The sequence below is a fragment of the Pieris brassicae genome, chromosome 10 (genome assembly GCF_905147105.1).
Source record: "Pieris brassicae chromosome 10, ilPieBrab1.1, whole genome shotgun sequence".
Taxonomy (NCBI): domain Eukaryota; kingdom Metazoa; phylum Arthropoda; class Insecta; order Lepidoptera; family Pieridae; genus Pieris; species Pieris brassicae.
The window spans coordinates 13,659,754-13,686,861 of record NC_059674.1 but is presented as its reverse complement, the minus strand read 5'-3'; the positions used below and the strand labels follow the sequence as shown (position 1 = coordinate 13,686,861).

At 31.4% G+C, this 27,108-nt stretch overlaps 3 protein-coding genes across 5 annotated transcripts; 1 reads left to right on the top strand and 2 right to left on the bottom strand.

Annotated features, from left to right (window-relative positions):
* Positions 1–941: 941 nt before the first annotated feature.
* On the top strand, positions 942–26,202 carry LOC123715663 (polyamine-transporting ATPase 13A3). Of its 3 annotated transcripts, none has more exons than XM_045670881.1 (20): positions 942–1,017; positions 11,138–11,214; positions 14,422–14,589; positions 14,959–15,029; positions 15,101–15,210; positions 15,565–15,727; positions 16,172–16,376; positions 16,697–16,883; positions 17,451–17,586; positions 18,012–18,177; positions 18,257–18,457; positions 18,565–18,765; positions 19,134–19,259; positions 19,879–20,032; positions 20,437–20,558; positions 20,966–21,083; positions 21,473–21,606; positions 21,673–21,837; positions 22,074–22,200; positions 22,715–26,202. In XM_045670881.1, the coding sequence occupies exons 2-20, from the start codon at positions 11,155–11,157 to the stop codon at positions 23,680–23,682; spliced, it is 3,582 nt and encodes a 1,193-aa protein (XP_045526837.1). In that variant the 5' UTR covers positions 942–1,017; positions 11,138–11,154; the 3' UTR covers positions 23,683–26,202. The 3 variants fall into 3 exon arrangements, with proteins under 3 accessions (XP_045526837.1, XP_045526838.1, XP_045526836.1); XM_045670882.1 differs by lacking the exon at positions 942–1,017 and adding an exon at positions 2,246–2,303; XM_045670880.1 differs by lacking the exons at positions 942–1,017; positions 11,138–11,214 and adding an exon at positions 12,585–13,185.
* LOC123715665 (DNA-directed RNA polymerases I, II, and III subunit RPABC5) lies at positions 8,986–10,836 on the bottom strand. Its single transcript, XM_045670885.1, has 3 exons — positions 10,633–10,836; positions 10,235–10,341; positions 8,986–9,187 (listed from the first exon to the last, which is right to left on the bottom strand). The coding sequence occupies exons 2-3, from the start codon at positions 10,327–10,329 to the stop codon at positions 9,079–9,081; spliced, it is 204 nt and encodes a 67-aa protein (XP_045526841.1). The 5' UTR covers positions 10,330–10,341; positions 10,633–10,836; the 3' UTR covers positions 8,986–9,078.
* Positions 25,824–26,616, bottom strand: LOC123715664 (protein lethal(2)essential for life-like). Its single transcript, XM_045670883.1, has one exon. The coding sequence runs from the start codon at positions 26,486–26,488 to the stop codon at positions 25,937–25,939; it is 552 nt and encodes a 183-aa protein (XP_045526839.1). The 5' UTR covers positions 26,489–26,616; the 3' UTR covers positions 25,824–25,936.
* Positions 26,617–27,108: the final 492 nt, after the last annotated feature.

Sequence of the window (27,108 nt, the reverse complement as noted above, 5' to 3'; positions counted from 1 at the left end):
TTCGTGATCTATTGTTTTAACAGACAACCTGGTGATTAGTGGTGGTGGTGGTTGGTGATTTCTGGATCTAAGGCATGTTGGTTTTCTTAGTATATTTTCCTTCACTGTACGAGCTAGTCTGGGATAGAAAGGCCATTGGTACGCACAGCCAGGCATTGAACCTATGACCTCAGGGACTGCGTGTAACGTGCAACTCTCATAGTGCACGTTAAAATCCGAAAATAATGTGTTTTACTGTACTAATGCACTTGGTACCTTTTACTAACAATTGATTACATATAAAGTTATGTAATCAATGTTACTAAACTTTTTAAGTTGTAATAAAAATTCCACGCAGTATAATGAAAATGTCATGTATAAAATATTGTTAAACAATCATGATACGTAACGCTTAATCACACGCTTATTTCATGGTGTAAATTGCTGCAATCGTGATTAACTGATAATAACAATTGTACTGAGAAAGATTCTTACATACATATTATAAATTGAAGTCCCCGGCCGCCTCAGTTTGTATATAAACTTTTAAACTGATTTTTGATGCGTTCTTGACGTAGGTTTTGCTGTATTTCAATCAAATTCACGATGAAATCGAGCTTTCGTGAAAACATAGAAATCATATTTCTAATATTAACCTAATTCAAAATGGCAAATTCATTTTAATTTGCCATTAATAAAATTAAAATAAAATTAATTGATTAAAAATAAAAATTAATTAAAAATAAAATTATTTATACACGACGTATATATTCATTACGATTAACGGACCATTACAAGAGAACTGGTTTGCTGACTTTGAAAAATTCCAAAAACATTAGTCAAAAACAATACAAAAACACTCCAATATTGTATACTAATTGGCACTCGGGCGCATATTAACAAATTTTATTCACCAAGAAACTATAATGCCATTTCATTCAAAAGTAACATTCAGTTGCAAACTGGTTGCTATCTGTGTCGCATGTGTTAGTGTTCAAGTGAATATGTAAAAGTTATCGTAAATTAAGAGAAATTAAGGTATGAAATACAATTAAAATTACGTATTTGACAGATAAGTACTCAAAATTAAAATATGTGTTCAATTATAACGCTTACATCAACGAACAAGTATATCATGTATTTGTCTCTTATTCTAATGAAAATACAACTTATATAGACAGTATTTTTGTGTTAATTTTGAATTTTGTTTTTTTTATTCGTTTTGTATTATTACTAATGCGCTGGTAATTAATAAACTATCGTTACAATAGTATAGCTACTTTCGAAAGGAGCTAAATTTCATCTCATACTCTGGCTTAGTAGAAGAAGTAGATTTTATTATTATTATTATATATGAGAAGGTCACCGTGTATATGTGTGTCGTACACTCGGTCGAAAATTCGCAATCAGCCGTATTTGACCGTTCTTTTGTGAGTGAAGGAAAATTTTTTAATCGAATAGAGCAGATGTAAAACAAAACAACACCGTGCGTCGTAAATGAGAAATTTTTGAACTTTTAAACTTAGATTGCAAACGATTTTTATAATAAGCTGTCATATTTCATATACTATTTTGTTTACTTCTAACTGAGAATAATACTAAATAGTTCTAGAAGAATAAACAATAACTACTGGTCCAATTTTACATTTTTTTAATGAGCTACATTATCCCTGAGTGGGACATAATTAATTCCAATATATGTAAAAAATAAATCGTTTAAACTAAAATGTTTAATCGTTTAAAAGTTATTATCGTTACATATGTTACATACATTATGTCCATATAGACACGGAAAATGCAATAATTTTATAGATAAGGAATAAGGATATTTTTTGCCCATTTATTATTTCGAAATCTAATGAATTTAACTAAGGTCGTACTAAAATAACTTGATAAATGTTGATTAAACAAGTTTCAAATTTGTAATAATCAGTGATTAAACTAATGCAAAATTTAAAATTTAAAAAAAATAACACACAATTTAACCTTGCTAATATTTATCGAAAAACACACACTCACACAAACACTTATAAATAATTTTATGTACATAAATAATTTATTTCTTTTAATTTAACCAGAATTGTATAACTAAAGTTTTTGAACGGTTCCTTTAACAATAATTTCTATCCCAAAATTCGCATGCACATTGAATTAAGGTACGTGTTTGTACTGTACGATTATCATAAGACATTGTGTCGTTATCTGTTGTGAAATTGTAATGGTTTTTTTATCAGGTGCTCCAAAATACTATGTATCTCGTTAAATGTTACCTCAATAGTGAAACTATAAGTGGTTAAAATGTGGTGCTTTCTGTCATGAACAAGGTATAGTGTATTTTTTCTTAAAATTATTCAAATATCATCAGGAATACGACGAATGAAGAGAATTCTCCTAGAGCAGTGTTCCCAACCTTCGTTGTGCCATGCCCCCATAGACTTTCATCTTACACTTTCTAAAACTATTTTGCCCCGTATTCACAGTAACATACATAGCTTTCATATTAAAAAGTTGAATCTTAATTGATAGGTTTTAGGAAGAAATTACTAGGTAATTATCAACGAAACATAGTAGTAAATTTTGAATGAATGAAAATCTGAAATTCAAATTCCAAATAATTATAATCAATTTTCAAATAGCCCTTAACAATTAAATTATCACCCAGTGGGGTGTGGGCCTCATGTCGGGAAACACAGTCCTAGAGATTTTTGATGATTTTGAAATATTTATATAGCTTGTTAATAAATGAAAACATCCGACTATGCAGGGTCTAATTAAATTAAACATATATTATAACTTAACAAGACTTTCTTTGATGGACAAGCCAATAAATTTAATCGATTCAATAATTTGTCAGTTTTCTATTATTATCTCCTTTTGGTAATGGTTAAACATTACGAAATTTCTTTAAAAATATAGATACGATCATATACTGAAAAGTGTATTTGAGTGTTAGATAATTATTGCTTGATAAATAGAGTTTACACAAAGACCTTGGCAGCAACTATTATGATTTGTCTCCACACGTTCCCACGTCATTTAATGTGTTCAATATCAATTGTATTTGGTAAACAGTACATATTTTAAATTGTGTTTTGTTTGTGAAATTTCGATTTGAATACTTCATTCTGCAATTCTTAAATTCCGAAGTAATCAACAATAACGGAACGTTGACAATAAAAATTAAATAAATAAACTCAATATAATGAAACTTTCTTTAAAATTATCTTTAATATTTTCTGTGGCTAGTCTAGTGGCTGACGCATAACTGACTTTAAACCCTGAGGTCGTTTGAATCGTGGCTGTGCACTAACAGATTTGCTCGCAAATATCACTTGCCTACGGTACGGACAAATATCGAAAGTAAACTAGCATGTATTTATACCCAAAAATTCTTTGAGAATTAAGTATCTTTGAACCGAAAAGTACACGGCATGTGTCAGGCACGGTAGGATGAACTCATACTTGTCTGTAAAAAATGAAAACGATCAAGGAAAAGTATGCATTCTGCGGCAAACACCGATATAGGGTTGTAGCGCTACAGCGCAACAAGGACCTTAACCAAATCCTTAGGTATTCAAAAAAGGACGCAAGAAGGTAGGTGGCAAAAAGATACTTGCATTATGATTAGTTATGCGAATCTAGACAAAGGCACAAATAACTACACATTATATTACATGGCTCATTAGAGCTAATATTGAATGCCATCATTTAATAACAGATTAAAGAAGATTATCATTAAATTCTTTACAACTCTTTATCATATGAGCAAGTTATCATATTTCAAGGTTTATATTTGAACGCAACCCGTTCGTACGTAACGGATTTTCAACCATTAAATTAGAATGTACGGTAGAAAGGTTAACTTTACTCTAAATTTTTTGGTTTGTTTGAGTCGTATTTAATGCACAATGGGTCGTTAATTAACCAATTGTAATTTATTTCTTAAAAAAACAAAAGACATCGTTACGAAATCAGCATGTTAGACCCGGAAATCGAAGATGTGTGTCAGTCACAAAATCATTAGTTTGCCTATACAAAATTGTAATTATCATTTATCAAGCTTGTGTAGCTGGGCGCTTGTCCTTGTAACTTTTTGTGTTTTTGCTGTTTCACTGTAAAATATGTCGCAAATACGCGATGTTTTTTTTTACATTAAATCTTTTAGTAATCTGTGCAATTACCAACCCTAAGTGTAAAATAAACAAATGAATATTTAAATAAAGATAAAACTAGTCATCACTAACAAATTCCTTGTATATAATGGTTTTGTAAATACGACAAATCTGTTCGTAGTTTAATAATTACTAACTTTACGACAGACATTTAGACATCTTTTAATGTTTCTTAATGGCGTAATCGGAACAGTAATTGCATAATTTAAGTTATAAAAATGTATTTTACTATCGCGTTCAGAAATATTTGCAAGACTCATCTTGGACCTTTTACTAAGTAATTACGTATAAAAAATAACATAATACGCTCATTTCTTTTCGAAAATCTCCATAATTCCATCACCATGGTTCCATCGATGGTTTAGGAGGTTTTCTTAATTTTCGAGCTCAGCGCCTGGGTCAGTTTTCAATGCCTTTGAACACAAGAAATGTATTCGCACCTCAAGCCAAGCAAATGTTCAAATGTTACATAACTTTACTGTTCTTCTTATTGTTATTTAATAAGTATGTCGAAATTTATTTACTGCTAGTGATCATCAAGCCTTTCACTTTCATAAATAGTTACATTATCCTAATATATTATAATCGCCAAAGTTTGTTATAAAAATATATTGTATTCTATTTTAAATAGAATAAAAATATTGATAGCCCGAAACCTCACAATAGGGTAGAGGGCATATTTTTATGTCTGTTTCAACGGTCATGTATAGCCTTCTGTTATCTAATAGAAGGTCGAGATTTGAGTCTGGGTATTTCTATAACATACTAGTTCTTAAATGCGTACATTGACAGATAAAGCTATTAGTACAGAGCCGGGGCTCGTACCCATTACCTTGGCCTTGAACTTGGGTTGAGAATAGCACACCTATACTAACACTCAAATCCTAACTGTATTATTTTAATCAGTATTTTATTATTAAATACTATTGAGATGGATTTATATTTGACTTTATTTTGTACATATTCGAGAATTTTAATTGAAAACCTGCTTTTTTTGGCCTTGTTTACTTTTTGCACTCTTTTGTCTGTTTCACACAAATTTATTAGTCACACACACATACACATTTTAAGAAAAAGACAGTAATTTATTCAAGATGTCTGTATCAGCCTTGTGCTAAGGCTTTCACGGAAAATGTGTATCGAGTATATTAACCTTTCTTTATATTGACACAATTACCGGTTATTTGCAGCCTCAGTTTCGGATTAAAAAGTCGTTAAGATATTTGACGAATCCATATCATTTATTATTTAAAAGCGAAACATGACCTAGTTTTTTGCAGAGTAGGTATGGTTCATCGTCTACGAAGACTAAAAATCACATGAGAACGATTGACTCTCTTCGTGGTCATACCTCTGTAGTTCAATTACATGTTTAAAATTCCTAGGCCCGTATTTAGTTTCGTCAAAATAAAATCTATTTTCCAAAGTTAAAACCATTATCTTTATGGAGGGTAAACACAGAGTAAGAGAGACGCCATTACAAAGTAATTAAATATTGCAAAAAAGTAATCAGAGTAGTTTTAACTCCCCTTGAGACGCGACTCTCCGACTTAGACCCGACAGGTCGAAAATCGAACCCCGGCTGTGAACCAATTATTATAAATAAATATTAATATAAGCTCAGTGAGAAAACCGGCTTGTATACGCTTATCAGAAAGCCAATCACCTACTTGTAAAGAAAAATAATCATTAAAGAGTAAGAGATATCTGAGCCGAATTAGAAGACTAATTGTTGTAGCGCATGGGATTTTGTTTATAATTATTATTCCCCCGAATCCCTTTATATAACGTGTACCGATAATCATATAACTTCATTAGTTTGTACCACGCAATGTAGAAAATATACATCGATCAGTAGGTCTACAATAATATATTCTACACGCGAACGACACCAAATCTGTGTCATAAATTTATCCTCTGGGTCAGACAGGTTTACGTCACAAATAGGAGGGGGACTATAACCTTGTGCCCCCTCGACATAGTAACATATCGCTATATTATTTATGTTGCTAACCCAGCCAGTTCCCATAGTTTGTAGCCTTTTAATAAAGAATCCGAGATAACGGATAATAGTTAGTAAACACGCTTTCTATGCATTCAAGGAGGTAGTTGTAAAGTTCAAAATCCAGTTTTGAACTGGATATCAATTTAAATGCTATGCTTCAATATCCCAATGGTATTATGATATAATTTCGCTTCGCTCGAGGTAGGCTCTGTAAAAAAACCTATCGAATTGTAAATAATAAAGGATTAGGGGATTTAGGTAAAGAACTCGGTGTATTTTAAAAACACAGTGATTAATATAATTTATGACGAATTGTACAAAGGAATGCATTGCCTTGAGTACCTTCAATTACCTCTTGGAAAAAGTAGATTCGATGATTTTTAAGAACTTCATAAATCCTAATCTATATTAAGTGACACTTAAGAAATGCTTTTGTGAAATGTGTAATTACTCTCAAGATAAGGATAATAAATAGTGTTACCTTGGGTAATACATATTATTGTACATGCAACTTTCCTTCAATGACATTAATTTCCAAGTTACTTTATTAAACCATCCACAGATAAGTCAATGGATGTAAGAGGCTAAAACAAATCATATTTGCCAAGGAAACTCAGATTTCCTCATCATAAGATACGTGCCTTAGTGTCTGCCAACGCGAATTGAACCTAAAGCCTTCACGCAATAACTTCTATACGGACGACGGTATTGACAGTATTGTTGTGCATATTCAGTTCTGTCTTTGAAGGGAAATATTATAGGGATATATAATAGGGGATTATACGATTCTGAGTTCCGATGTTTCAATATAAGCGTATTTGTATCGTAAATATGTTAATAACATCATATAATTAGAACGCAAAGAATTAATGTCAGATAACATTAAAGATTTCAAGGTGTGTTCGTCACGGTTGCTTAGTACGAATAATATAACATAACCTTCAATAATTCGACTATTGAGCCAAATGCAGTCTGTCGTTTCAAATCAATCTTATTATGTACGTACGCCTGATGGTTTGAATAAGTATGGACTACATACAAATATACACTTATGTTATAAAGGATTGATAACTGTTTCTTTGGATCATAAAAGATATCCAATTGGTCTAAAAATATCTATTCATTGAAGCTGGGACGGGGTATATTTTATAATCTTATATTTTATGTATACATACCAAATAAATTTTACAGCTTTAAACATTTTGAAGCTACCTCTTTTAGCGCGTTACGGAAAAATGATGAGAATAAATTTGTTCGATGCGCGCTCACACCGCCACAAAAAACCGACACCCTGAAGTTAGCTATAGTCAACATTTTAATTATTTCTAACGACACTAATAAATTTTTTGTAAAGATTTTAATATTGTTACTCCAAAAAAGTAAAACTTCTAACGCGTGTATATAAGTACACACGTTTTTTTAAATATTTGTTTTCCATCATAGAATCAGTCGATTATTTATTTTTTAAAAGCCATGCAACACACTCGCAGCCCTTGTCCATTCCTCGTACCTACCTGAAAAGTGGCCTCATTCTTTACTACAACTACTTTGAACTAATGTATAACTAATTAAAAACTAATCGTTTGTTTTACCTTAAACGTCGAGGCTTTAAAAGCAAGTCACGACTTAAGTAAAACTATTTTTATCTATTGTTATTTGTTATTAATATCTAAGACTATTCCGCAACTTGTGTCCTCAATTAACACATTATTATTTATTCAAATAGGTTACTTTCAAAGGTGTTTACATACGTAAATAATATATGTAAATATATTGTATTTATAAATATTTTATTAATAATTTATATTCATTTTGGTAGTAGTAATAGTCTCTGTAAATGTTAACAAAAAACATGCACGGTTCCTGCGTAATTGGGGTGTTTTAAATAAAAAAAGATTTTAGTTTTACTCTATATTAACCACTCGCGTACAACAATAATATAAGCGAAATAGTGAAATGTGAATTGCTATGTAACGAATGTATGCAATGTACCTAACAGTCGAAGAGAGTGCCTACGTCTGGGTATACTCTCGGGGCGACGATTTTGGAAATAGCCACGCTTATAAAACTAAGAAAGCCTGAGTGGCAAAATGTACAGTCTTGGCTCGTACATATATGATACAATGGGTAGAGAGCTAGCGACAGGGACTGTCTATCTATATGCGAGGCACACATTTTAAACTATGTAATACAATTTTGTCAGATTACGTCATATAATAATATATACGGTTTAATTTTCTAGTTTTAAAACTTTTAATAATAGTAAATAATAGTAATCTACAAAACGCTATAATTTTGGTCACTATCTTTCCGAAATCGTTTTAGTAATTATACTGACGTTATATATAAAATAGATTGAACTACAACACGCGCATATTGTATTTGACACCATCGTGTAATTTATGTATATTTAATTATTGCAAAACAGTTGTGGTAATGTTATGTGGTTACCGGAGGTGAACAACCTAGGTTGCAACTCAGATTATTCTTGTAGGTACTTTGTTATTTCTTGTTTGCCCACTTATATTTTATGGCCAAGCTTATACAACTGCAGAAATTGGTGTGACCAATTAACTAAACAATTGTGTTTTATTAATTTTTAATCACTATTTTTGAAGCCTGAAGAATTAATTTAAAAAAATTGTATCTTAAGACAAAAAGTACCAAAACAACTGATATAATTTCCATTTAACATAACGGTAATATAATGTTTAGGCATAGCTTATGCATGACACACCTCATGTTAAGGCCCGAATATACATTTTCATATATGACGACATTTGATACTTATTTAGATATAAGTTAAAAGCAGTAAAATTAAAGAAGACGGAAAGTTAAGTTTTAGAATTTATTTAAAAATAACATATCTATTACACACATACACATTTCTTAGGAACTAGCATATAAATAGCTCCCCACGAATTATTTCTCTAGAGGGGCGTAGTTAAGAAGTTTCTCAATTAAATCCACGTGCCCCAGTAACATCCTTCTGCAGCAATACCGCTTTAGACCAAGGGCATCTAACGCGTCACTGTAATAAAGATTAAAATTTATACAATTACAAAACAACTGAACTGCTTCCTAGAATTATTAACAATAGAAACAAATTAAGTGTTTAAATGATAGTTACAATTAAAATAATAATTTATTTCATATTTGAGGAATAGATCATATTGACGAAATAATTAAATATGTCACAAAAAAAGTATGTCTCAAAATAGACTTTTTTGTGTAATCCAACAAATAATTGTTGAAACATGTTTCTGACTAAGGGTATAAAACACCACCACTTTCAAAAATTATAAAGTCAGTGTTTTGAAATGGCGATATGTTATACATAAGGATGATGCCTTAACACCATATAAACAGAAATATTAACCAAAATTTATATATAAGACAAAGTATATTTATAATCACTTTATTGTAACTTCACATTATTTCTTATACAAGATACCTCTTAATTGCCACAAACAAGTATAATTTAAAACTGGAAACTCATATTATCATTTACAATAGGCCATTATCTCGCCTTTAAATTCTTATTTAATCCGTCACTGACCAACTTAGCAAGTGGTTGTCAGTTAAAAGAAAGTAAAAATATTCCGAGTCAAAATTGAAAATTAATTTATTAAACAAACTTTTTAGTCTTCTTTGAATATAGCAAATATTGTTTGTTCTACAAAGACCCAGCAAATCATGTCTGTTGTAAATATCAAGTATTATTTTAAAAATAATTGCATAATGTTAAATGTCTGTCTATAATAAATAATCATATCATATCAAATACACAACTAATGTAAAAATTTAATTCTTGGATCAGTAGGGATAGACCACATTCAAGTGTAGCTGTTTATAAATCATGATTATTATTTATCATTAAAAGTATAGTCACATTTTCGTGTTATAAAATTTGAGAATTTGTCCAGCCTGTTTTTCATCACCGTACAATATACAACAGACCAAATGTGAGTCTAAGTGCAGAAACTGAATCCATACTACATGTTCCTACTGTCTAGCAATGTAAAAATGTGTGGTAATGTACCTGTCTTAATATATATAATGCAAAATCTAACAATACCCTTCAGTATATTCAGCTTGTAATAAACCTAAGTAAGCCTCCCACTTATTTCCAATGACTTTGCCACAAGTGAAGCAACGCACAGGAATGATCATTGTGAATTAAATCTGAAACAATAATTACTTTTTATTAGAACAAGAGGAAAGGCTAGAAAACTTCTATTCACATCACATTGGAAAGTCACCCGTCTTATCTCAAAATATATTATTAAACCTAAGCAGTACATGCAAGTTTTTAATGAAATATTTCAACGTCTGCTTCAAAATATAACACGCAAATATTGATGATTTGAAAATAAGAAAAATAAAGTCAGAATATATATCATATTATTAAGTACCATGATATATAATTGATTTCTATTATATATCTCTATTCATCTCTCATTATTTTTGACCTACCTCTTTCGATTAAGGTTATGTATTTAAAAACAATATAATGTAGTTTATATATTAAATCCACAAGATCTTCACAGCTCTATTTTTTTATTTATAATAACCTATAAACACAATTGGTAATCGCAAAATTTTAATATGTTTTGTTTAATGTTTTGCAACTGTCATCAAGTGAATCACAAAGTGAACAGCGAACAAGTGAAGGCAGTTGATATTGTGTGCACAGACTAGAAAGACTATATGTATGATGAACTGTGAAGTAAACTAGAACAACGCGCCACTCTGTAATAATTTAAATAATTTTAATATTAAGTTCACAGTTTCTATTTGAATGTATCTACATTTTTGTTAATTGCTCACACAAATTATTTGCTTGTTAATCTTGATAATCAGGAACAAAAAATGGAACCTTTGTCAAAATCATACACTTTTGAATAACCGATAAAATACCAGCGAGGAATTTTTAGTGTTAATTAGCGGTAGTTTTTAATATTATTTACTTATGTTTCAGAGGTTTGCCTTCTTGAAATGCAAATTAAAATGACTTTAAGTATGGAACAATACTTAAATTACGACGACAGTCAAATGGTATGTATAAAAATAAATCACATGCGGCTCTTTAATTGAAAACTTTACTTGTTACAACAATTGATACTTAGTCAACAGTGATGAAAAGATAATCTAAACCTTGGACGGGTCAACAATTATATACTGCGTAAGAAGGAGGTAGTAATACTATAAAATATAGTTCCATCCACAAAAACCATACCTAGTGAATAAGTAGTTTTACTTTATGAACAAAAAACACTCATGAGAGGGCAAAGACAATTGGCATATTAGGCTGTTTGACAGTTTAAAAAGTAAAGTGTGTGTGTAGTAAGATTAATATGTGTAGATCATTGCTTAAAAAGCTTTATGGAATAAAATAAATAATCATTAATCTATCCGAGAAATCCATAATGCGATCAGGATTAATTGAATCTATGATGTAGCATGCTTATAAATAATAAATATATCTTCGCCTGTCTATTCCTAGTACCATCGTGTTCTTTAAAACTTCACGTTTATTTACCTGTTTAAAACCACAATACAGAGACTGCGAGCGATGGTGCGATGCCATTTCGCCTAGAGAAGCGTTTTGGCGGGGTCTTAATGTTTTGATTTTTTTACGCAAATTATTACACCGAATCATTAATTTCCTTAGACCCTAATAATTAATTTTTAAGTCAAAGTCAAAAAGCCATTTATTTATATTGGTAACACAATGTACACTTATGGACGTCAATAAAAAAGAAATATACATTAAATGCTTCTAATTTTATATTTACTACCGGTTCACAAATCAAGTTTATAGAACGGAAGAGAAGAACTGGCATAAAACTCTCAGCCACTCTTTTTAATCGCCAAGTTTTTTTTTGTATTACACTAACTTTGTCAGGAGCTGCAACCATTACATGGTGTTCCACAAGACATCTTAAGTAATAAATAATAATAAAATAAATTAAAAACAAAGATTTGTCAAAGATTCTCTATCAGCAGGAGGCGTGGTGAAATATTAGCACCCACTTACAATCTCGCGGGAACAACACGCAAATACATAGTCGAAATAACTAACATCACTGCATACACGAATTCAAGTACGACCAGTCACCGTCACCGTCACCCAAGTAGCACCGTTAAAATCTTGTCAAAGAGCTACCTTATTTTTTTTTAATTTTATGGCCTGGTAACGACACCTTTAAGCCAACTACTTTATTATATTTTAGATATAGACAAAGACTCAGTCAATAATATTGACAGCAGACAATCAACAATCATTGTCAGTGAAGCAATTGTGAACTGTGAACGAATGATACAATTTTTAACTAATGTTATTTGAAAATTTCATACTTTTAAATTTTCATATTTAATTAAATGTTGTGATTTTTCGACTATGTATCTATGTGTTTTTTGTGATAAGTGGTATCAGAAAATTTGATTTGAGGCTATTTAACAAATTAGATATATCGTATACATCATGATATATCTAATTTGTTAAATCTTGCATTATAACTTTATAGCCGTGAGATATAGTGATTGGTTTCATGTAACATTTGTATTATTTTACTTTAAAATTCTTATTTTTGAGATTTCAAAACAAAGCCCACAATCAACAACAATTATCATATAACATTCTCAAAAGGTTGTAGGTTTAACTGGTAAACTAATTCATTACAAAAACAGTGAAGATATTTTAATCAATAACAAAATGTTTAAATTGGTTTTTAAATATAATTCGAGTGATAATTAGTCATTAACATTAATTGAATGGCCATATTGTAAGACTTCTAAGTAATGCTGTTGTAACATAGGTGAACAAACCTTAAGCCAATTAAAATACAATAAAAAAGAAGACACATCCTGTACTGTGAATACACATTTTTTAATGTATAATTATCATAATTCACTATGACACCTGATGACACTCAACCTATAGTTCAATATGGATCAATTGAAAGAAGAGATTTATTCTTTGAGCTTGATAAACAAAGGTTAAATGCAGATCCTGATTTTGAACAGGTAATAATTATATTAAGTTACTGTTTTTATATTTTTTACATATTGTAGTATTGTTAAAAAAATATAAGTGTAAAAACATTAAAAATGTAAACATCTGAAACATTTAGTTACAATGTATTAAACATATTTAAAGTAATTAAATATTAAATACCATAAATTACAAATTTTTACAATACAGGATGTCTCATACATAATTTATTTTTTAATTAGTGTCTGGTATATGATTATTATTTTCTCTGTAATCAATGTTAATAGGTATAATGCTATTAAAACTATACTATCCAATTACAAAAAACACACCATACCAGTAAATGCAATTTTATTATGGATGGATATTCTCTTTCATGTAACACTAACAAAAGAGATTTTAATGGAATTTTATTATAATGTAGATACATCAGATCAACACAATGCTGAATTTATAAAGATATTGTGTAAATTGAAAAAAAACAAGTGTTACATAAGTCTTATTTTTTTCTGGCTTTTTCAATTTCTTCCATTTTCGTTTGTGCTGCAGTAATCATGTGTCGTCAATCATTTTTGCTAAAAATTAATAAACCGTCCCTTATGCAGAATTTTGTAGAGAGATAGTGTGCTACCAGGAACTAAACAATGTGGATAAATAATTAACTACAAATATAAAATTACATGTAACACTAGAAATATACTTACTAAACTAAATATAATATTTTTATTTACTAATTAAGAGACAAAAGATAGATACTCAAAAAGATTCTTAAATAAATTTAAAGACAGAGTTTCTGTGAAGTACTAATGTTGTGCAGAAGTCACAGGCAACAGGCGGGTAATAGCTTATTTATGGTATCTTTGTTAATAAAAAAATAAATTAAAATTTATTTAAATAATGGTTTTATGGTTAAAACCATATTGATATGTTGCATGCCTAGTTAGCGATAAGTCGAACAGTAATCATAATACATCCTCTTTTATCATGCAAATTGCTTGCCTTATCTATTCTCTAATAAAATGTGTAAATTAATGGTTCATTCAATGTATTAACATAAAATATATTGTTTTAAAATAAAACCCATATAATTTATTTTTTAAAACATTTTATAATTAAGGATGAAACATTTCTATATATCATTATATATATTAAACATTAATAATGTTAACATTTGAGTAACATACGGGCCGTTATTTGTTGTTGGAACAATTACAGTAACAATATCATTAAAATAATATTAAAAGAAGAAATTTTCTGTCTCATTTCAGGTAGTATATGGCTACCGAACTACAAGATGGAGAAGTTTTGTAACATATCTTTTCTCAATTCTAACTTGCGGTATACCATTTTTGATATTTCATTGGGTACCCAGATTGAAGCTATATGCAACATCTGTTTGCAGCAACTTCCAGGAGGCTGATCAAGTCTTAGTTATTGTAAGTTTCTTAACATCTTATTAACTTAGAACAGATGTTTTTTTTAACTTATTTTTCTCACTTTTAAGTTTAGATTGATTAATCGCAGTTGCTTATTATAACAAACATTTAATTTACAACAAAAAGAATGGATATTTAAATCCAGGTTGACTCCCAAAGTAATTTCAGTATCCCGCAGAAATTATTTATAAATAGCTTTTACCTTAACATTTTTACCAAGTAATATTACGATTCTATATATGATTATGTATTATATGTTATACTATACAACCACACATATATATTTGTAACATTTCAATATTATACTATTAGCAATTGTTCTGCGATTTTCTGTAACTTCTACTTTTCACAAAGATGTTCTTTTTACAGGAAACTTACCAAAAGAAATGTAAAAGTCATTACATTCACAGAATATTAATAAAAAATATAAATGATCCTAAGTAAGTAAATTACATATTAAAATAATAATAGGGTGAGATAGAAAATTATCTGATAATTTTGAAATTTGTAGTGGGTTGTTAAATGCAGGATTCGAAGAGGAATATGAAAGTGAGAAAAGTCCTATTGAGATTGAAGACACATTACATACACCTATACATTTAGATGATGGGAGTACAATGAGTAAGTATTTTAAATATATATTTAATAAGTCAATTTGAGTATATTTAACAATTAAGTAATTTTTGTTTTGTTGTGTAAAAGAAAATACTGTAGCTTTTAGTCTTTGACCTTTACAACAGCGACAAGCAAGGATCTAAAATGATTAGTTGTAGGCGTGCGTCAAATGGTACTTATTAGGGTTTTTTCAGTATTTTAACTATAAATCTTGGACCATGCACATTTTTCTTTATAAACAAATGTTCAGCTTTCTGTGTCTTTATTATATGTCATAACCTCACTGTATTATCAAATAAGCATTTGAAAAGAATCAAAGGAGGTAATCGATTACACATGTAATTTTTTTTTAAACTTTAGATGTACAACAATACAACTACTTTAATCACAAAAAGCAATGTCTAATATGGGAGCCGATACGAGCACAGTGGATTAGGTTAGCTGGTGTGGAACGAGGTACTACTTGTTCCCAAATTCATACCATGGCATCGAGACCACCTTGCTCTGAACGTAGACTACGAATGTAAGTATAATATAAGTATTGCTAATAAGTTCTATCCTACCTACTTAAATTCATAATCTATAGTTAAATAGAAACCATTTTATCACTATTAATACACTCTTTAAATCTTTTGATTCCTTATGTCGAAATAAACATTCTGCTGAATTAATGCATAGATAGAAAACAATTTTTTTACCGGATTAAAGCTATTTGTAGTATTATAAACTTATAATTATTTACATAATTTTAAATTTTCCGACGTTTCGCGTGCTTCACAGCGTGCGTGGTCACGGTGACGCTTAACGCCCTAGGTTAATGCATAGATCTAAATTCTTAAATAAAAATAATTGCATATATAGCTTTTTAATTTTCATAAAAAAAAGTTGTGGTACAGAGTATTTAAAATATGTATTGTAAAATTTATAAGTTGATATTTCAAAAATTTAATTTTCATAATCATTTCAGGTTAAACACCTATGGGCTTAATGAAATCAAAGTTCCCGTACAATCGATTCTGACTCTCATCCTCCTGGAAGTGTTCAATCCGTTCTATGTCTTTCAACTATTCACGATTGCAGTCTGGTTGGCTGAACCATACTACTTCTACTGCCTTGCTGTAGTGCTAATGTCTACTTTTGGTGTTGCCACTTCTGTTATACAGACTAAAAAGGTTGGTAACATTCTATATTATTTATAACAAATGTGAAAAAATAATTCTTTACTGATAATAATATATCTGAAACGCCACCACCACTATGAGGAACCAGCTGACCACTGAAGTATTTCCAACCAATTCGACTTAGGGGCCTTCAAAAAAAGAGCCTACCAAATCTTAAAAAACCGGTAACGCACTTGCGAGCCTTCTGGCAATGTGAGTGTCCATGGGCAGCGGTATCACTTAACATTAGGTGAGCCTCCTGCCCGCTTGCCTCCAATTAAAAAAAAAACAATTAATATTTGATGTGGATAAAAAATAAATATTTTTTCCAGAATCAACAAAGCCTCCGTGCCACAGTAGAAGCTCACGATACAGTAGAATTAAGGGGCGGGCGTCGAGTGGACAGTAAGGCTTTAGTACCAGGAGATGTGGTAATACTGCCAGCACACGGCTGTATGTTGCACTGTGACTTGGCTTTGCTTACCGGGTCTGCTATCGTCAATGAGAGCATGTTAACTGGTAAGTAACTGACTTATTTATTAACCGACTTCAAACAACTTGGAGTATACAATTTAAAGTGTATTTTTTTTATTCATAGTTTTCTCAAGTACAATTAAGTTTATTTTTACGATGAAAATATTTATTTAATGTAGTATATTTTATGCCATTAGTTTCGTGGAAGAAGAATAAAAAAGCGTCCTGTTGTTATTATTGTCCCTTGTTTCCGTAGCAACGTATAAAAAATAATTTACGCTTCTCATACGAAAAAATACTCCATACCGCATGTAAATTCAAAATGATGTAGTCAATTCAGATATTTGCGGCCACAAATTATTTAAACAAAATTTAATTAAAATAAGTATCTAAAACTAAATGCCTAAACAAGCAGGAATTGGAATGCGAATGCGAAACGAGGTTCCACGTAATAACTGCTGACTCAGTGCAACGTGAGGCACGTGTAATTCCAGTTAGTTACGAAATGGTCGCTCGGCTGCAGATTCCAAGCTCCTTATATTAATAAAAAAGATTAAGTAATAATAAAAATACTGGCTGTACGAAATAAATAAAATAATTACATGTTTTTAGGTGAATCCGTCCCTGTAACTAAAACGGCTTTACAACGCTTAGACAAAGAGTTTGATGTCAAAGAGCACAGTTCCAGCATTCTATTTTGTGGTACTAAAGTTGAGCAGACGCGGTATTATAACAACGAACCCGTTAAGTATGAAAACATTCATTTGTAATTTTTTTTAAAATCGCTATCTCCCAATAGGAAAAAGGTACACTTATATTTGAGTATACAAATATTAAAATAAAATTTCTTTATTCTATTTAGATAACTTGACATGTCGTTGACGCAACATCAAGTTGAAACGTCATAACTATTTGACATTTTACAATAGAGTCTTAAAATTATGCTAAAATAACACCATCACACCACTATTGCCGTGAAGTATGTAAATTATGTAATAAATTATCGCTTATATATGTACTACTCGATAAATCATAGACAATATTGTATATGAGTCTAAACGATTACAGCTATAAGATTCTTTGGTATTTTGAGTATTAGTGTATTGTAATGGCGTCTATGTTTCGTTATATTTTTCAATATAAAAAGGTTGTATAGTAAACCGAGTATTTCAGAGCCCTGGTCCTTCGAACCGGATACAATACAAGTAAGGGTCAGCTAGTTCGCAGCATATTATACCCTGTACCAGCTGACTTCAAATTTGACCGAGATTCTTACAAGTTCATATTTATTTTGGCTTGTATTGCTGTTTTGGGGCTCGCTTATACCGTTGGGTTGAAGGTACGATTTTATTGAAGCTGCCATTATATAAATGATATTCAAAAAGGCTGTATTCTATTATTTATGTAACAAATTTCAGGCTTACAGGTCGCTAACAATCCGCGACATAGTAATAAAGGCGCTTGACATTATAACAATTGTGGTACCCCCGGCGTTACCTGCTGCAATGACTGTTGGCAGATTATACGCTGTCTCGAGATTAAAACGCGCGCGTATATCGTGCCTTAATACTAGGGCTATCAACGTCAGTGGATCGTTGGATTGTATTTGTTTTGATAAGGTATGATGATTAATGAAAAATAAATAGTTTTTTATAATAATTTCGATAGGAAGGACCAATGTTTTTTAATAATTTAATTATTAATTATATAACTTTAACCTTTTCAGACAGGAACACTTACAGAAGAAGGCCTAGATATGTGGGGGGTGGTTGCTGTGAGTTCAGCGACGTCCCCCCCACTTTTGGGAAGAGCACAAAGGGAACCCAAAAAATTAAACGATATACACGAATTAAAGATTGGTATGGCGTCATGCCATAGCTTGACGTTGTTGCATGGCGAGCTGGCTGGAGATCCTTTGGATCTGAAGGTTTGTTGCTGTGTTTAAACATTGTCAGAATATATTCTTTGATTTTTTTTTGAATCCGATATAATCGTGAATTCAAGACCTCGAATTGTTAAGCTTCTGGCAATTCCTTGTTCTTTTATAATAATAAAAATCTGAGTACGAGACAATAATATTGGGTCAACGTAGACAGAATACCTCCCTATAAAAGCCTTTTAAAGGCACCACTCTTATATATATAAAAAGACTGAAGAGAAAGAAACTGTTTCATTTCTACGTTTTACTTGTGCATTATAATGACATCGTTATATATTAGTATTAAGGTGCAATTTGAATTGATTTTAATATAAAAAATATCAAATTTATCACATGCATGTCGTAAAAATTTCTAGATGTTCGAATCAACCGGCTGGTTGCTAGAAGAGCCAGATGTACCAGAGCTGTCTAACTATGAAGTTTTGACGCCCACTATTGTAAAACCGAAAGGTTCTGCAAATATTAATATTGACGATTTACATGTAAGTGTTTTTGATGTTTTTATGTCGTTTAATGGTGATGGACAAGTCTTGAAACAGCCTTTCCGTTCCTCCTATATAAGTCAAGTAAGCGTCTTAAAAATATTTTTCCTATATCCAAAAGAGGTTTATGTTATATTTTTTTTTCTAAAATACATTTTAGACTCACTTTCCGACATTAGAAACACAATATTAACATCAAAAGTTTGCTTTTAAAATTAGCGTTTGCACTTGCAAATTAGCGTTCTTCACGCACAACGGACCAAATGAGCGTCTAAGTGCGGAAACTGAGCCACTATATACACAAGGGTCCTTCAAAAAAATGGAGTACCAATTCTACAAAGGTCGGCAACGCAACAACAATTTCGCATTATGAGTGTCCAAGTGGCCGTGTCACTTAGCAGAAGTTTTTGCCCCTTGTTTTTTTAAAAGAAGCCGCTTTTGGAATAACATATTAGACAGTTACGTGATTTGATGTTATAGGTGATACTTAAAAAATATGCCTTAATGAAAATTCTTTTAAGATCGTTTTTCATTTTTGGAACAAGAACTTTCAAATATTCCCTACTTCGTAATTTATAGTCCTGAAAAATTCGCACGCTTAAACACGTTTTGTTTTCAGATGCCTCTAGAAGTGGGTATAGTACAACAATATCAGTTTGTATCGTCCTTACAACGGTCTTCAGTAGTGGTTCGACTCCTGGGGGAGGACGTACTCAGGGTGTATTGTAAGGGTGCGCCTGAAATGTTAAGAACCCTGTGTAGACCTGAGACTGGTGAAAAATTTTTCATATATTGAACTTAATAATTAGAATAATACTTGTAGTATTGTATTTTGTTAAAATAGGTTTTACACATTAAGAATCAGCGAAACCAGAGGACACCGTGAGTTATTTTTGCAAAAACCCGTCATCTTTTAGTCGATATCAACTTCGGGGAAATAAATACAGATAAAACAACTTTCTCTGCAGCTGTGATACTTTTGACATTTAACACCTTTTGTCTTCAGGCACCGTGACGCACGCACGCTGAAAAGCACGCGAAACGTCGGAAAAAATAAAAAATTTAGAATTATGTAAATAATTATAAGTTTTTAATAATAATACATAGCATTAATCCGTTCAAAAAGTGTTTTTCACAATATTTGTAATAATTTTTTTATTTACAATAAATATTACAGTTCCAGGGAATCTTAATGAAGTTTTGAGTTCCTATGCGGAGAAGGGATATCGGGTGATTGCAATGTCGACACGATTACTTGAAGTCACTCACAAACAACTGCAGAAAATGGATAGGCAAGAGGTTAGCTTTTATTTAATTAATTTATAGTCTTAAAAGGTCGGCAACTCACTTTGCTCTCAAAGCCCTCTGGAGTTGACAGTATCCATGTGCATTCTCATGCACAATGAACGCTGAACATCAAGTGAGCCGTGACCGTTTGCTGTTCTGGAAAAGACAATTCAATCTCTTCTAAGTATGTCGTCGTAAGGGAGTTGAAAATGTAAAACAAAAGACGAACGATCGTGGCTTTTGTCTTTTGTTTCGTAATGTCATTTCCCTTGTGGTTTTTGTCGAAAATTATTATTTTCAGATTAACCCGAGCTATAATTACCCCATCTGTGTTTATACGAGTTCTTTTTATTGGACAAAATAATTTTGATAGTATTATTAGTCTTGTATTGTCATAAGAACCATCTTATAATTTTTAGGTGGAATGTGAGTTAGAGTTCCTAGGTCTAGTCATAATGGAGAATCGTCTCAAACCGGCAACGACGGGTATTATACGCGAACTCAAAGAGGCCAATATTCATGTTGTCATGATCACAGGTAATAAATATAAGGCTATAAATTAAACAAATAATTTTCAGAAGATCCAAAGAAAATCCATCTTGGCGATGTTCTTATATATTGACCAAATTTGAATGTTGAGCTATCACTTCTATGCATAAATTATTCTACTTGCGAAATTGCTATAGTTGTTTTAAAATTCTCCTGTGGGTTTACCCGCCTTAGTCTGAGACCTGCCTTGCAATATATTAATACTTAAAAGAGCTTTTCTGTTTGGATTGAAACGCGTCCTCACCCAAAAATACTTAAGTTTTTCGAATCAATATTTTCGGAGATTAGCGTGTTCAAACAAACTGAACTTTAACTTAGCGTTATATTTGCATAAATCGTTTAAAATTGAACTTTTAGATTATTCTATGACATTTCAGGTGATAATATCCACACAGCAGTAAGCGTAGCAAAGGAATGTGGTATACTTGAGAGTGTGGAACGAGTCGTCCATCTGACGGTACATCAGTCAGGTGGACAACCAGCTTTATACTGCCAGAGTAGTATGCAAGGGGTAAGTAATCTACCCTAACTATAAGGAATAAATTAATCTTAAAAAGTAATGTAATGGTAACTGCAGGTCCCAATGGGAGGTTTGATCCCATTTGAAGGCTCGTACAGAATGGATGATAGTGGGGTGGGATCGTGGGAAGAAAATTGTAGGAGTGGGCGCAGGACGAGAAGAGATGTAGAAGAACCACAAGGTGTCAGCTACAAGTTGGTGATGACCGGAGATGCTTGGAGGGTAAGGTTAAACTACCAGTTTGTTTGTTATTTTTTTCTGCCGAACTGAATTAAGATTTTTTTTTATTGACACTTACATTCATAAATGATGTTATAATCTTTGAATACTCTAATTGATACATTTAAAAAATAATTAAAAACTTACTTATTAAATTTTTTTTGTTAAATGCTTTTTTTGCTTTTTTAGAGCGTAGAGTGGTACGTACGTATATGATTTTATTTTTTTTCCTTTCACAGACGCTCCGCGCTCTTCACCCGGAAAGCGTTGGTCCGGTGGTGGAACGCGGTGCAGTATTTGCCCGCATGTCTCCCGAACAGAAGCAGCAGTTGATCACAGACTATCAAGCTTTAGGTTATTACGTTGGTGAGTACAATAAAATTTTTTTATTAAACATTCCTTCAATATATTATCTACCAAAATTGTATAATAATTGTAACTTATATTTATTCATCTTCATCACAGATCTCTATACAATAGAATTAAAAAATATATATATATATAAAATTAACTCATTTGATATATTCACAAAAAGTTTCACTGATAATAAATAAGATACAAAGCAAAACAATACAAAACATGACAGCAGAATGTTATAGACAATACAATACAAAGTTTATAAATCAGGAGAACGACAAACATACTAAATATAATAAAGAAGAAAGATACAAGGCTTAGGATATTAATAGTCTTTTAACCTGTTCATAAATAAAGCAATAGAGGAGTGCGAAAAAGGTGTTTTTTATTTATTTATTAATAATTTTATATGTGGTCTCGTATACGTCCACCGTATTTTGTATGAAAGCCAAGACTAAATATTTTTGTACTGTTTAATATTTTAAAAACAGGAATTGTTTCTAACAATTTAAAAAAATTTCAGGCATGTGTGGAGATGGAGCAAACGATTGTGGCGCCCTCCGCGCTGCCCATACCGGCATTTCCCTATCTGAACTAGAATCCAGTGTCGCGGCACCCTTTACTTCCCAACATCCAGATATTGTCTGCGTTTCCAGGGTTCTACGCGAGGGACGGGCGGCCCTAACCACAAGCTTCGGCGTTTTCAAATTCATGATCGCATACTCCCTTACAGAGTTCCTCTCGGTCGCCTTTCTCTACTATTTCGACGCGAATCTAACAGATTTCCAGTTTCTATACATAGATGTCGCTCTAATCGTGAACTTTGCTTTCTTCTTCGGCATGACCGAAGCGTACACGGGCAAACTTTCTAAGTTGCCACCCCTAACGTCCCTATTGGGGATAGTTCCATTAGTCAGCTTGATTGGGCAAATGTTATTGATTATGGTAGCACAATATTTGAGTTATTTGACGTTAACGTACTTCCCCTGGTACGTGCGGCATACGTACGAAGGGGAAGAGGCTAACAAGTGTTGGGAGAATTATGCGGTTTTCACGATATCAATGTTTCAGTATATAATTCTAGCGATTGTATTCAGTCATGGAGCGCCGTATAGGCGATCGGTGTTCACTAATAAACAGTTAATGATTAGCATTCTTTTAATGACGGGTATTGGCATTTATATAACAGTTGCGCCTGCGCAGTGGTTATCTGACTTTTTAGAACTTCAAATGCCTAAAGATTTGTTAATGGCGTATGTTGTCTTGGCCCTCGCTGCGCTTAACCTTGTATTAGCTTTGTTCTTTGAGCGAATTATAGTTCAATACTTAATGGAGAGGAGGAGAGTTATACCAAAGTGTATAAAAGAAAGACAAGTGAGAAAAACGCCACATTTAATGATCAAAAGGCAGTTGTCTGAAATGGATTATTTAGAGGGGCAAACATCTATTAATTATGACGTAGAAGGAATAAAGTCAAGGGAGGGTAGATGAAAAATATTCATGTCGTGTTTGAGGACACGCTCTGCATTAAACCGTCGACTTTGGTCGCGGTGGAAATTTATAATACATTCCGTTATTGTATTTTTATTAGTTTACTATTTATTTTATTTTTTTGAAATTATTTGACTTTATTGAACCGTAATTTTGAAAAGCATTTTTTTTAATTTGATTACTTTGTGTATTATGAAATGGTGCATATTTTATAGATTTTTCTCAATTTAAATAGGTATTGAGGAGGCGATCATAGTAGTTCAAACTGTCGTCTTTCCGATTCCTATAGATCTTTTAATTTATTAGTAACTCCCTTACCGATAAACTCCTCTGAAACCGTGTTTAAAATTCACTAAGTAACCGAATTCAGAGTAAAGAGGGCTTTAAAATATTAAAATCGAAACAACAGTTTCAACCAATGTTTCTTAACGTGGGACCCAAGACCCACATAGGGGCTATTTGATTTTTAAGGGGTGCTTTTCGAAATTTTAATTATTTTTTAAAACTCTTATACAGTTAAACAACGTTTACAATTTTTTAAATCTATTATTTGTAATTTTACTTTCTCATTATATTTTTTAAAATCGACTTACTGTGCTTCGTTAAAAATTTTCAAGTAATTTCTTCCTAAAACCTATCATTTAAGTATCTTAAATAATTTCTAAATTAATTTCCTTAATTCTATTTTAGATATTAAAAATTGTGTATTGTCCATTTGTCACAATAATTTTAGAAAGTACGAAGTAGGTTGGGAAACACTGTTTTAAACCTATTGAGAGTCAAGATTATGTTGTTATGTTAAAACGACATAAATGTCTATTACATTTATGATAGAGAATGTTGCCATAAAAATGTGTTAATTGAGGCCACCTATACGATTTTATCAGTAAGATTTTTTTAAACATTATTTAGAAGTTCTATTAAGATGTTTTAATAACTTTTTTTCATCGGTAAGGGTGTTTGTATATTTTAACCGTGTTCAATGTATGTGAGTTTTATCTTTATTGAAGCACAGTGTGATAATTAACATAATTAAGTGCCTTAATAGTTTTAAGATATACAATGGGAAGGAGTATGTTATTTTCTTAACGTTGGTCATAAATCATACACAAAGATTTGTATTTTTTATCAAATCTTATATGTTTGAGCTAATTAATTATTGTTTGTAAAACCGACACACATACACTCTCGAATTCATGTCACCTTTATTATATGGTACAGACATTGGCTGAGCCATCATCGGCTGTTAATAGTAAAATCAGTTACAGAAATAACTGATTACTATTTTTACAAATACAGTACTATATTTAGGCTTTGTTTTATTCGCCTGACTCCATTGTGATACGAATATAATATATGTTATATTGGGCTTTGGTTGCCCTTTATTTTTGACATACTATTATTACAAGTCTAAATGTTTTGTCATACTCAATTGAGTGGCATTATGAAAAATGAGACTAATTCGTTATTTTACAAACAACACTGAAATGTGATTGATGCGTCTGTCTTGTGAAATTTTATTAAACACATACATATTCAGTAAAAATTATTTAAAGTGATAAAATCATTAATCATAATTAATTATATATTCGTCTATGTAATGTGAAATATAAATAAGCAAGAGTAGTGAATAAGTATAAATTTTATGTGGATAAAGCAATATCTTGTAATAATCTTGTTATTCTGATATTGTTTTTGTAACTGTATGGGAAGATTTGAAAAAAAATGGTTTCTATAAATTGTTTTTGCTTCTTCAATTTTGATCATAGTGTGAAAAGCATGGATTTATTTAAATGCAGAGAATTTGAATCTATTTTCCTAACTTCTGTATAATATTCTGTAAAAGCCTGTCAATTATTAGATGCTTATATTAATAATAACTTAAGTGTTTCTGAAACTGTACCCATTTATTGTGATTGCATTATTAATCTTAAATATTATCATATGTTTCAAATGTATAATGGGTGTTGAAATTGTATTATATAACAAATTGCCTAAATTGAAATTATTAATTTATAAGTGCTGTTTTATTTTCCCTATAACTTTCTAATTTATGAAAATTGTTTTACAAGCACTGAGGAGTTGTTTATAAATGAAAACTTAGATACACTTTAAGTAGATGTGCAAAATATAAAATAATATTAAAAAGAAAATTATTTATTTAAAATAAATCAGTCTCAATAATCACTGTTAGTTGTAAACTAAATTACAAGTTTATGGGAAATATTTTACATTACTTAAATAAAGTGACGTTCTATTTTTTCTCTTCCACTTCCTTTTCTTCCGCTTTCGAATCATCCTTGATTTCCTTTTTAACGGGACCGGTTTGTTGAATTGGGACCTGCCTTTCATTCTTTGTAATATCTCGAACCCTGGGTGCGGTGACGGTTAACACGCCATCAGATGAGAGACGAGATTCCACAGACTCGGGTCGACATCCATCAGGTAAGGCGTATCGGCGAAGGAATTGCCTAGAAATGTATCCATGTTCATCCTTCTTTTCTTCATGTTTCCCTTCCACCACGATGAAACCATCAGCCGTTTTGACGGTTATTTCGTCAGGGGAGAAATGCTGGACGTCTAGGCTGACTTGGAACTTGTCTTTATCGGCCTTGATGCTAGAGCCAACGTCTCGTGCTGCAGCGGCAAGCTGTCTCCAAGGGCGGTAGTAGTCTCGAGAGACCAGAGGAGCGGCCACAACCGTTAACATGTCGTCTGGTGTTAGAGCTAGGCCGAAATCCTGGTCTAACAATCTGCTTGGTCGGCGGGGCCAGTCGTAACCGAACACGTATGGGAGAAGCGACATCTTATAATTTAAATAAAATTAATAACTTGTATAAAACCTCGGAAAGCGCACTGAAAAGCGTACCGCGTATAATCGCAGAACCGTTCACTTCGATCGCTTTTTCAATTTGATTTAATTTGCTTCGCTCCACTGCCGCTTATATATAATTCTCGCCGCCATCTAGCGTCGAGTAGAATATTCGAGAAACTTTTATTTACTGTCTCTTTCTCAGAAGTGTTAAATTGCTATTGGCATCTCATGAATCATGCAAGTACGCGAAGATTCTTGAATTTTATCCAACAGCTGACGCGTTCAGCATTTTTATTTGTAAACATTGCAGAAGTCTAGATGCAAAATTAAACATGTAACTTTTGCCAAAGATAAGTACGTTAGAAATTTGCAAAATAATATAACTAAGTACCGTCTACACGATATTATATATATTTATATATTTTTGGAATATGGGTAAATAATAACATTATTTTATGAAAATAAAGGGTTTGTTGTTCTAATTAAATTCTAATTCTTTTAAAACTTTAATATTCTTTTTAAACCTTTACTTAATTTTTTAAATTTAATTCGATTAATTTTGTTATTATTTATTTTATAGATTTTTTTTTGGGACTGTTGTGGCTTAGTAC